Source organism: Solea solea, chromosome 18 (genome assembly GCF_958295425.1).
Source record: "Solea solea chromosome 18, fSolSol10.1, whole genome shotgun sequence".
Classification (NCBI taxonomy): domain Eukaryota; kingdom Metazoa; phylum Chordata; class Actinopteri; order Pleuronectiformes; family Soleidae; genus Solea; species Solea solea.
Window position 1 is genome coordinate 727674 of NC_081151.1, and position 13121 is coordinate 740794.

A 13121-nucleotide genomic window follows, 5' to 3' on the forward strand; every position below is an offset into this window, starting at 1 on the left:
TTGAATTACATCAATCTAATTTGACCAAGTGTATCAATTCTGTGGGGGAACAACAACTAAAATCTGAATAAAGAAATGCTAAGTAATAGTGACATTTGTACACAATAAAATTTAACTATCTATCTTTTACATTTGCTTGCATGGTTTCAAGCTAAAACTTGACGTGACATCAACCTTTTGTTTCTAAATTTTATTCTATGTGCAAAACACCCATGTGCATTTTATAGGACATTTAGGAGCTTGTTAGCTTCTCCTGAATCCATTTTAACACAATGAGCTAATGAGTGCGAATATTGACCATAATCAATTCTAACATTATAGAAACTGAGACCTTCTAATATATTAGTCCTGTGGTGTGTGCTTGCATTTTACACTTTCTTCTACTTTTTGAATATTTTATTCTAATACATTTACAATATAATACATTTCATTATTGCATTCTATGGCATTTCATCTATTATGATTACCACACAGACACAAACTTCTTAATTTGAGGCAAAATTGCTAACCACCACAGCCCCATGTGGCCCAACATGGCAGAATGTGGATTCATGAAATACAGCAGTTTTTGGGGGTTTGTAAACATGAGGGAGAGAGGGAGAGAGGGCGGGAGGGATGATCTTACTTGGTCGTCTGAGTCCGAGTGTTCATTGAGATCAGAAGCAGGGCTCAGAGGATCATGGGTGAGGTTGTCATCAGAGACGTCGGTGCTGTAACCACTTCCTGTCTGCGAGCCTGTCGAACCATTGGACTTAGATATTCCCGTCTTCCCAACAGTGTCTGATTGGCCCATCACACCAAATGCATTGTAAAGAATGGCTCCTGACTGGCGTCCCCCTGTAACATAATAATGGAATCCATTCAAAACCCTCAGCACAAATTCTCCCATATCCTTCGTGATTCTTTACTAAATGATATTAGTAATTCCTCATTATCAAGCTTAGACAAAGAGGTCAAACATTCTCAAGCATATGCATAGACACCAACCAGGAAAAGAGACAAATTTAGCACTGTGCTGACAAAATGCAGGTTTTCTTACAGTGCTTTAAGTCTACAAAAGCAGAGAGGGAGCAAGAACCTTGAGCTATCAAGCTCCTCTCCTGTGAGGAATTATTTCACAGTCTTCATTTGAGAGTCGAGTGAAAAGTTTCCACTTTGATAAATCATGTAGTTTGGCCGAGCTTAGGTCCGTCTCAAACCAGCTCTGTCTCATCAAAACATCTCCCCCAGAGTCCTTGTGCTTTATCGCTGCAAATCCGGGATCATGGATGCAGCCACACTGTGGACTGATTGTGGATTATACTCTCAACCAGTGTTTATATATATAAATATATTATTAGCCACACATCTATCACATGTTGTGACTGTTCAGCTGGTGCAACACGACAAACATCTCATGTTGATGCTGAGTGTAAGAAAGCACATCAGCACATCAGCACATTTAATTTAACATCTGCAGTTTTAATGTGAAAACCACTTTGCTGTTTTATTAAAAATGCTCTTGCCTTCTCTGTTATCTGCTGGCACGGGTCAATTTCTGTTGAACAAATAAAAGCCTGCAGGGCATTGTGAAGGTGTGCAGGAAAATTGCTGTAACATCCCTGAACAACCTCGATGACCTGCATAAGGTCAGGTCTTTGAAGACAGCCCATGTACTTGCGGCTGATCTGAGCCACACATTACAGCGGGAGTTCATGTTGCTTCCTTCAGGCCGCAGATAGAATCTGCCACGATGCAGAGCCAACAGGTTCAAAATGTCATTTATCCCAGCTGCTATCAACCCAGAAGATTAGGCTATCTGAAAGCATGAATTAATATTTGTGGTATCTTTTTGTTTTTATTTGTTTTCATATTTTCACTGCTGACTGTGTGCTGACATCTCTATGTAGATAGACATGTACATTTTGCATTAAAGCTTTAAATATTATATTGTACATTATATATTTACACATTGTTATAAAATATATATAATATATATATATGTATCCCCAAGTATGTTTATTTAGTTATGCTTATGGTTATATGTTATATCTCTCCTACTTCTGTCTGACCTGGTAGATGCAAACTGTGATTTATGAATATGAGCTATAAAAAATTCAACTTTAACTGACTGACTGATTGATAACATCCTTCTTTAAATCTTTAATAGACCTGGGACTAAACACATTAACCACTGCTTGTTCACCTTTGACTGTGAGGTTCTCGATGCCACATTCGAACATGATCCAGCCCCATTTCTCAAGAGACGAAGACCGGCTCAGATCCCCTGAGCTGGCCTGCGTATCCGTCTCATCGACCATTGCGAAATCATCCAGTTCCTCCAGGCCAAACAGTACTTTGGACTTCTCAAAGGGGATGGCTGTGATGGCACATGTGCCAATGTCTGTGGGAAAGAGAATGAAGCACATTTTTAAACAGCTCATACAGCATAGCATCAAAGAGGGCGGCTGCCGTTAACTGAACCAACCTGTGGTGTCCAGGCCTCGAAGCTGACTGTGGATACGGTGGACGTTGAGCCTGGCAGCGATCTCTTTGCCTTTCTCGATGCCGGCGTTGGAGCGCAGCGAGCCAGATGACTGAGGCTGCATCTTGGTGGCCGAGGCATATTTCTCCAACATGACAGAGGGTCGGCCATGTTCTGTGGTGTTGGGGGTCTCTTCAACAATTCCCCTGCAAGATGTACAAAGCAAATGTGTGTATCTCAGCTTGACAGCGATCGGACACAAGGAATGAAAACATCTGTTTTGTATGCTTCACTGCAGTGTAGTGTGTTGCTTTACTAATGCAGCTATTACGCTGTAGTGAGGTTGTCAATGTGTGTTTATATAATAGAGTTACAGACTACAGCTTTTAAGCATAAATAAATGATCATTTACAGCTAGTTTATGAGTCGGTAGAACACGTGCAAATACACATACAATAACAGGAGGAGTTGTTAAAGTTCATACCTGTTCATTCTGAATTGGGTAGCAATCCTTTCGAAGCAAAGCGCCACAAGTGACACGTGTGTGACACACTTAGTGGAGCAGGACGGTGACCCCTCCTCGACAGAAGCCTGCAGGAGGCAGAGGTTCACCTGCGCACACACACAACAAAGAGACAACTTAACCAAGCTGAACTAAAGCCCACTATGCTGCGTTGTATAAATTACTTAAAAAATCTGTCCTCTGTTGAACTCTTCAGTACAGAGTGTTTTGGTTCTGATAATATGACGATATTCAGAAACAACAAACCTGGTCTCATTGTTTTTTTAAATACATTTTGACGACAAAGAACACGAGAAAATGTGCTCATTCAAGCTCAGAGTTCTGAAATGAGCAATTTATACATTTATCCTAGTTTATATTAGTACCGGTCATGTGCAGACTAGTGAGTTTCATTATTAGTGTCATTTGTTGATTTATGATGATTTTCATGATAAATACAATTGTTTAATTTAGGTGTGTTAGCAGATTTATAACACAGTTTGGTAATTGCAAACACTAAGCTGAGGGTAACAACCACTATATCTGTATGTCAGTGATTCAGTTAGTTAACGTCATTTTTTGACCAGATATTACTGAACAAAGAGTGTTTGATTGGAAACAGCATTTCTGAACATATCTTCTAGTGGTAGAAATAGTTAATGACATAAATGTAAACACCATGATTAGAATTATATGTACTGATTAAACATAAAGTGTTCTTTTTTAACTGGTGTTGATCTGCAAACTTACATGCAAGTTACATGTTACATCCAAGTTTAGGTCACAGGATTGAACATTGTGTTTGCTGATGGAAATGTTTGTGAGTAAAGTAAAACAATAAAACCAAATATGAGAACACTCAGAAAGAGCCTTTGAATTTGCAGTGATTGTTATGCCACTGTGCTTCCAAGTTAATGAGGTACTGAGGCATATTTAAATGGATGGAAAATAACGTTCTGATATCAGTGCGAGCACATGGAAGTATTTATCTAATCAAACATTTAGTAAATGCAATCTTTATCTTCCATTCAGTGGAACAAATCAAATGTTTTTATTGCATAAATGATGAACAGTATTTTGAAGGTTTTGAAAGTATAATTTAAATCTACGTATTGAAAAATTGGTGTAGCTTTATGAGCTGATCCACAATGCAGTGTTTTCTGTATCAAAATACTGTGGTGAACGGCAATGCTCATGATTCTGTGCTTGCTCTTGAACCTCTTACGGTCAGAATTGGCCTTTCATTATTCGGGGTCAGGGGTCTCACCTTGGGGATGGAAACGTTGGCTTGAAGGCCCTTGATTTTCACATTATCTGGTTTGATGGACAAGTCTGTCTGCCCATGGGGGATGTTGATGGAGCCAGGGGTCGTGCCCTCTGTCTTGGACAGCTTGTGCTCCTGCTTGCCGGTTTGGCTCTGAATGCATTCAAACCCAAAAAACAGTGAAACACCAGTTAACAGCCACAAAACCTCAAACCTATTAGAAAACACTTATTTTAAACGGTGTATAAATAACTGAGAAGTGCATCACAACATGAACTTTAGTTTTATGATCAAATCATTTTCTTACAGACTCCGTGACTGTGGACTTGCTGATCTGATAGGCTTCATTGAGGACTTTCCCGTGCAGGTCGTCCAGAATGGTTGCAGGGTGTCGAACACTGGCAAAGTGAACCATGGACTCGATGTACCTAAAGAAAAGAGCAAATACAAAAGGTTTCATAGCATTAAGATATGTTGTTTTTATTATTTATTGTAAGAGCATTACCAGACCAGATTACAATACATATCAAACACATTACGCAAGGCTCATTACCAATTCATGTCAATAAACGATTAATACTTAATGATAAACAGAGAAACTTTTAAAAACAATAATGCGTTTGGAACGGGTGAATGTCATGTCAAACAGAGCGGGCCTGTAAGTGCCGGTACTCTAAATAATAAAATGAAGAAGTGCCAGTAGTGCCGGCCCACTACAAGACTCAGTGTTGAGTCTCAGCTCAAGGTTGTTAAAATTCTAATGAGATGGATTCTCTTTGTCCTGAGACGCACACACACACACACTTCATATTATGACAAATGACTGGAGGCAAAGTCCCCATCTGTGACAGGCTCTGCTGATATTGACACATTTTATTGCATTTACTCTCCTACGTCTTCCACTTTTTTTTTTTATTAAGTTGCCTTGTAACATTTGTTGTCGGCAGTTGTTGCCAATGCTGGAAAATCACAGCTACTGTGATTTAGTCTCTCTGTCATGGGCCATATTTCCCCATGGATGGACACAAAGCCTCTTTGTTAAGATCATTCCCACATTTACATTATGCTGAAGGTTGTTAAATCATATGAAAGGTGACACCAATGATGTTAGTTATTTGAACTTTTTAACAAAATACTGCTTCTTTTTTTTTCTTTAGTCTTGCATGAAGTCCACAGAGCTCACATGAGAACTGCAGCATGCAGCAAAGACCAATACTCTGTACGGGTTCAGCACACACAAAATAAAATCACTATTACTATGAAGTCTCGGGAGTCTTAATCAACCAGACTACAGTTCATCCATCTACATGCAGTGCATGCCAGGAGGTCCATGCTTGTAAGACCACTGAACATCTCAAGTATTAACCAAAAACAACATCAGACTCTGACACACTGTCAGCAGAATTTCAGAGCAAAGATGCAGCATGCATCGGGATTACATGGACTTAAAGTCAAACTGCAGCATCAGACAAAAATACACCCACTAATTTACACATTTATATGCAGCGTGAGAAAGACATATTCTTGGTTTCTTTTCAATCCAGGAGTTTCAAACTGAGATTGAAAAACTTGAACAAAGAAACACAGCATCAAGAAATTATGAGATCAGTCAAAAAGCATTATTGTCACCTGTCCAGGGATTCAGCCACAAGGGGCGTGAGCACCACATTGATGGCTCCCTTCACCTCCACAATGGCAGTGGTTCTGGTCTGAGCTAAAGGCTGCTCCAGACTCCAGTCTTCTGTCGTCGTGTCCTCGTCGGTGTTCTCCATGGCTCTCTTATCCAGGGGAGTGTACGGAGCACTGTGGCCGAGCAAAGACACAGATGATAATGATATTACTAACAGCTGCTACTTAAAAGCTGAATGTGAAGCAACTTTTTATATGAGAATACAAATTCAAATTTAAAAGGGTGAGATGGAGAAAAATGGCTTCAATACCTGTTGGTCTCTCCTATGACCTGAACTCCTCTGTCGAGTAGAGAACTGGCTGAAAGGCCCTGCTTCACCACCTGACATGTAAACAGATGCACATTTACCATCTTTTAACAGCCAACACATTATTCTTCAGATTCTAATAAATGTTACATGAAACAAAGACTTGAGCCCAACCCTATTTCTAACTTTTACTCTTACTCATACCCCAAGGAACAGAGTCTAAAAGAGACAGTGGTTAATAAGCTACATTACAGTAGAAAGAGAGCCTACACGTGACTTCCCTTCCGTTATCTTGAGCAGCTGGTTTAGACATATCTGTTAGACCAACTTTCTCTTGAACCTAACATGCATAACAGGAAATGAAGAGGTGCGCAGCATAGCAATGACATTTCGAGCACAAGCAACTTTACGCCAGACTCGCTGTGGCAAATATAGACCGGCCTTTAGTGTCATTAGTTACAGACCTTAAAGGTGGGCACAGAGAGCTGGTCAAAGGAGGCGGAGCTCTCCTCACTGGTGGGCGTGTCCAGATCTAATGGGCGGTGCAGTGAAGACTTGGAGGTCCTTTTATTAGTGGGCTGCTTGACAGACCAATTTGAGACCTGGCAGAGTAAAAAAAGAGTAGGATTAACATCAGAATGGATGCAGAATTTTCACAGATATGGACCAAAACTTGAAGATATTGTTTACATGGTACTGAGCTAGGTAGCTCTGGTAGCACGCCATGACGTGAGGCTGTCGGGTGACCGGTCCGGGTTCAGCCGTCTTCTCCGCCTCCACTGAGCTCTCCTCCTCCATGGCCAGAGCGGAGACGAAAGAGGCTTGGGATGTGTGGCTGGGCAGGGGGTGGGGCGGGAGAGGGGGCAGTGTGGGCGGCAGAGGCAGGGGACGGGGCTCAGTGATCAACTCCCCATTGAGAACGTAGGTGAGAGGTCCCTCAACACTGTGGTAGATGGAGCTCCGACTACATAAGGTCAAAGAGGCACAATTAGTGTGTACATTTGTGATGTCACTGCCTGCCACACACTGCATAAATATTACATAAATATTACCAGGTGTTCAATTACATTTCAGAGAGGTCCAAACAGACAAAAACTCTGCATGCAAAGGTCCAGAACATCATTATGTGTTATTAGTGTTATGATTCACTGCAGTGACTGAATGAGATATGTACTGCAATAAAAAAAGACATTTGAAATTAAGCACTTTAAATGCACATTAAAATTGGGCATCTTTAACTAATTGTAAGAGAAAAATTAGCAAATGAAGTTCCTGTTTCTCTCCATTGTTTTTCTGCCCTGATTAAAAATTCATGTCATATGAAATTACTTTCCTTACTTTCCTGTGATTTTTCAGACCCTCTGTGTCTCACTCTCATCATTATTCACATACGTGATGATGAACAAGTTATTACAATTTCCAGTAAAATATGTACAATTATCAACCATTTATGGTCATAGGTCCCGGTCCAGATAAGAGAAGTCTGGGAATAGAGCGTGATCCACCATTCATCGACCTCTGGTTTATATCACAGAGATTTTTGTGTAGAATGGCACGACGTTGCTTTTGACTCAAACACCTAAACCCTCAAAATAGTTTTGGCTGCTCTGTAACAGAATGTAACAATATATTACCACCTAAACATACCCAATATAGTCCAACACCAATAACACCAATGTGTGTAAACGATCAAAGCAGGATTCTATTTGCTTTTATGTTTGTACAAGCTTGTGCTAACGTTTCATTAGGCAGAATAGAAGTTTGTGTGTTTGACTGCAGAACGTATCAATCAATAAGCAAGCTGAAATTAATGGGAGAACATTTAGGGTAATATTAAAAAATGACAAGGTGGCTGCATTACAACCATGAAATCTAATTTGCACAACACAGCCGCAGTAAGTGGCTGCCCACAGATCAAACATCTCATTTGCTACGGCGGCTCTACATCACATCCATCCACACGTGATCAAATCAATGTAATAAATGAAAACTGCTCTGTATTTCACTTCGGGGCAATTTGCTTTACACCATAAAATTTAGAGCTTGTTGTGTATTAAACATTAAAATCTCATAACACCATTAACATATTCCTGTATAATGTTCCACTCTAGACTTTTTTTTACAACCACAGCAAACATGTCAACTCGAGTCATCAAAGTTATTGGACCCAAGTGCTTACTGACTGTTTTTCATTCCAATCTTCCACTCTAAAAAATGAGGTGGTTTTTTTCCAGAGGGCATGAGGTTATTAAATAACATTTGCTTCAAAAATCACCAATAATTAAACTTAACTCTGAGTAACTGTGCTGTTGTTTGGATTGTAGTTTTTTTTTTTAAATCTAGAAAGGTTTTGAAAAACTGATGTATATTGATGATGATGATGTAGTAACTCTACTGGCCACTCCTCAAACAAACCTTTCTGAGCACCACTGAAGCTCAGCTTTAATAGCAGAATACACACAACATTATGGCCTGAGCTGACCTGTAGTTCTCCATGTGATACGGGGGCTGCTGAGGCTGCTGCATCTGTTGCCTCCTCTTCTTCTTGCGGCCCGGGTACGTCCCCGGACCCTCATCAGCGCTGCTGATTGGCTCAAAGTCTTCAGTGGCGGAGAAGTAGGCCTCACTGTCAGCCACGGACATGCTGGAGTCAGCAGAGCGGTACTGATGGAAAGTGTTGGAGTCTGCTGAGGGTGTGAAGGGAAAGGAGCCGTAGCTTCTGCGCTGACGAGGTGAATCCAGGACGTTTTCATCACTGCGCGACACCTCGCTGCTGAACTGGACGCCTCCCGACAACACTGGAGGAGGCTTGTCGGTGAAGACGGCCGCCGAGAGGCTCTTGGTGCTGCCCAGTCGACCGGAGTGTACAGAGGACTGGCGTTTCAGGGGGGAGCAGAGGGGTGAGCGCACCGAGGAGCGGTCCTGGGAGCTGTTGGGTGAGACTGGGGAGCCTTCTGGGACTTCTCCTAAGGTGCTGCATTGGGAGAAAATGGAACAGTTCTTGAGAATTAATGACATAGTGCATGAATTGTTGTTTTATATTACCCCAGAATTAGCTTTTTATATTTATATCAGGAGCTGGGTCAAATCGGACCACCATGCTTTTACAACAGCCCTCAGTGGACAAACTAAGCAACCTTTGATTTTTGATGCTAACTGAAGGTTACCAATAAATGTTGATACGTTTTACACGGTTGAATATACATATACAGTACAGTGAATCTACATAATACTCCAATGCGCCAATTAATCAAGTCTCATGAAACATTAACATCTATAGGTAGTCAACAACTGACGTTAACAAACACACACAGTCAATTATCAATGATTTAATTAGTCAATTAATGATTTATGAGCTATAAGTTGTCTTTCTGTACGTTACTCACTCAGCGGGGCTTTTGCTGTTCATGGGAAACGTGCGCTCCTCTGTGCTCGGTGAGGGAGTGTCCCTCTCTCCAGCCAGCAGGGGCAGCGCAGCACTGGATGAACTGTTTTCTTCAGATGAGGAGGCAGAGCTGTGGGAGCGCTGGGGCACCTGGAGACTAAGGTGCTGCTGAGCCCTCCTCTCAGGCAGCTCAGGGGGCAGGCATGGCGAGTGCGTGTCTGTTTTCACACCAACAACCCTCCCTGAGAAAACACGCAGATAACATTCTGAAATTTAGCAATTTAATTTAGAAATATATCACAATATTATCATTAGGCAGATTAGACAAGTAGAAAGAAAAAAACCTTAATATATTAATATTTTCATGTGATAAACTTCAGTGAGAGAAGAAACTAAAACACGTATTCTTTCTTTCTTTGTTTGACTTACAAACCCCTACAGCAACCGCTGGAAGAGAACCATTACTCTAGACAACATAAGAAATCTATAAGACTTCAGAGTAAATCCATACCATCCACTTTGGGTGTCTCTTTTGTGATGATCCACTCCCCAGGCTGCAACAAGGACTGACCATAACACATGTCTGAGTCAGAGCTGGAGGAGGAGAATGCAGATGAGGATGACGGTGTCAGCTCTTCGAGCCTGAAGAAATCCAGGCCGATGTTGGTGCCTCCAAAGAACCTGCAGCCTCCGAGGCAGCCGCAGCGGTTCCTGTTACGCTTGTTGCGAATGCCAGCTTCTTCGGGCCAGAGGAACCAGAGTCTGAGGAAATAAAACAGACTTTATTCAGAGGTAGTGAGGGACTGGAGCTATAATGTTGTAGTAGCTGTTTCTCAGTAAAATTTAACAACTAGGAACATTTTATGTACCTGTCAAGTGACTGGTGTTATAATATACTCTATAAGTCTTGCTTGTATCATTATTTGATCATTGTTCTTTTAAAGGGACAAAACAAGAACAACAACTTTTGTGTTTGGTAACTGTCACAAAGACGCAGCAGTAGTAAATCACAGAAGTAAGGACACGGGCATCGTTTCTCAAAGCCTCTGTAGTGTTGCATCATATTAAGCACGCCGGTATGGAGATATTGAGTGAATGCTATTCTCTGTAGTGCTTTGAATAACAAAAGAAGGGAATAACACAGTTCCTTTGCATCTTAAAATCACCCTTTTCCCTGTGAAAACACTGTCCTGGTGGGCAGGAGAGCAACAGTAAGAGCAAGAGTTATAGGGGATAGATATAAAGACACATAGGGTCATTCTTCTATTGCACTAACAGCTCTAACATCATAATGACAAGTTTAAGCCAAATGGTCGTCTGTGGTCAGCTTTAACAGAATCCACATACAGCAAATCAACTCATGTCCAACTGAAAGTTACTGGTAATGGCCTCCAGCAGACACTTAATGAGATTCTTAATTATTAGGCTTAATATAATATAATATCACAGAGGGTGGCCACGATCTAAGCTAATGTTCACATACTGTACTATGAGCTGAATCACTGCCTATGACTTAGTTTCTGTTCCTGTACAGTATGTGTTCTTTACTAGTTGAATGCCTCATGGTGACTCACTCTATGTAGGTGTGAAACAGAAAATATATAAACTAAATATAGACGTGTCTCCTGTACTGCATAATTGTGTTTTAAATTGTGTTAAACCTAAAAACAAGTTCAAAGGTGAATATAGATGAACAACGGTGGCCACTGATGAACAACACATGACGACAGTGGGTGGTGTCTACCTTTTGCTCTGGGCATCGTGTAGTTCCAGAAAATGCCTCTGGACGTCACATTTGGCTGGGTGGTCGGCAGCCAAGGCAACGTCTGCTGTGATGAGGTTCAGGTTGACTGAACCTGCCTCCAGCCAGACAGAGCGTCGCAGCAAAGGTGGCTGCCCCGGACCTTGACCCTGTCCGGCAGGCTGCAGCCTGGTCGCTTCACTGTGCTGCTGCTGTTCGATGTACTGTCGGATGTTTACGTCCTGCACCACAGCACTGATGCCCTCTCCCACTGCCTGGTTGTGCAGATTGCAGTTGGCGACATGAATAACGCCCGTCTAAGGAAAGAAGAAGGAACGGCAACTGAAAGATCGGAAACTGAAATGTATTGAATAAAAAAAGATCAAAATGAGTTCAGACTAATTACTTTGACACTGGCAGCACAGCCGTGCTCAACAATGAAGAGGTCAACGGCATCTACAGCCAGTCGTGTCATGGTGTACTTCAGCTCCTCTGATGTGCGACAGTGACCGGGCAGGCAGCTCATCTGAAAAACAACAACTGTTCAGTACTAGGAACTTTCCTGTGGTTACAAAGAAGCCATCGCCAGTAAAGCCTGACTGAGCTTAACAAACCTCGACATAGCCAGCAGACACAGCTGTTCAGTTTTCAGAAAGTAATGAGAGTGCTCAGGCGGAATTTAAAAATATCCTTGTTAGTATTCCCATAAAAATGAGACATTATGTGACTTGTTTTCCCCAGGTTTTATCCCATGCGTCAATGTGTTGTGTTGTTTATTGTATGTATGCTATCTAAGGCTGCTGGGGAGATCAGTAGTTTTGTGTTAGCGTTCTCCAACTGTGAAAATGTGATTTTTTTTCTTGGTAATGCATCATTACAGAAAGGTTTATACAGTAGTCTCCCTTTATTGTCGGATACAATTTCCACATCGATGTTTCACAGCGGACAGTTCTGACTGATTTTTATATCATAAAAAAGCCTATTTCAGTGATAACAAGCCAATTTAGTAGCTTGCAATGTGTGTGACTCAGATGCTGCTGACTCACTCAAAACAAAGCTAGGCAGTTACAGCAGTTACAGCAGAGAAAGCAAAACCAATCAAAACATGGGGCTTAGAGTTTGTGCAACATGTCGTGCTGTACAGTCCGTTTGTACCTTGGCATCACAGATACGACGGTCAGCACCGTGCTGGCAGAGGACGGAGGGCTTGGGTGGTTCTAGTTGAAACTCCCGCGAAACAACGTGAAAAACAAAGGTTTCGCCACACTCGATCAAACTCGCCACCTGAGAGTCACACAGACACAAAGAAAACATCAATAAAAGGTAATAATGAAAGAAAAGAGTACACAAACATTATTAAAATAAAAGTAAAGGAAAATGTAGAATATATTATAACATATTATAATAGCAGTGTTTTGATCTAGTGTCACACAGGAAGTGACTTGTTTTAGACAGACAAAGGCAACAGCAACATTGTGCTAGTTAAGTGAGACGACTGCAAACAGGTTGGACTGACTAAAAATACAAAGAAGCTCCTTGAAAAACCTAATTATTCACTAAAAAATCACTACAGGGTATTATGATAAAATGTATATTTCCTCTCACAGAGACTCTTAAAAACACAAGAAGCCACAGAGTAGAATTTATTGCAGGACTTTACTGCATCATACAGGTGATTCACACTAGAAAGCTTTAAAATAAAAATACATAACCACACACTCAGCTGATGTAAAGATCTGTAACATAATATATATATATATATATATATATATACACACATACGTACATACAGTATGTGAACCTGTACCCTAGCACAGTCACACACACA

At 41.2% G+C, this 13121-nt stretch overlaps 1 protein-coding gene across 14 annotated transcripts in view; it reads right to left on the bottom strand.

The window, feature by feature from the left end:
• Positions 1-13121, bottom strand: part of kiaa1109 (KIAA1109 ortholog) — a 72215-nt gene that overhangs the window by 43378 nt on the left and 15716 nt on the right. For all 14 annotated transcript variants that reach the window (XM_058615900.1, XM_058615887.1, XM_058615888.1 and 11 more), the window contains 16 exons: positions 12449-12577; positions 11700-11819; positions 11297-11610; positions 10064-10314; positions 9554-9794; positions 8650-9141; positions 6858-7131; positions 6632-6769; positions 6171-6241; positions 5860-6033; positions 4538-4658; positions 4234-4383; positions 2949-3076; positions 2468-2670; positions 2186-2383; positions 626-837 (listed from right to left, as the gene is read on the bottom strand). In XM_058615900.1, the coding sequence (XP_058471883.1) occupies positions 626-837; positions 2186-2383; positions 2468-2670; positions 2949-3076; positions 4234-4383; positions 4538-4658; positions 5860-6033; positions 6171-6241; positions 6632-6769; positions 6858-7131; positions 8650-9141; positions 9554-9794; positions 10064-10314; positions 11297-11610; positions 11700-11819; positions 12449-12577 (3216 nt within the window). The remainder of the gene's footprint in view (positions 1-625; positions 838-2185; positions 2384-2467; positions 2671-2948; positions 3077-4233; positions 4384-4537; positions 4659-5859; positions 6034-6170; positions 6242-6631; positions 6770-6857; positions 7132-8649; positions 9142-9553; positions 9795-10063; positions 10315-11296; positions 11611-11699; positions 11820-12448; positions 12578-13121) is intronic.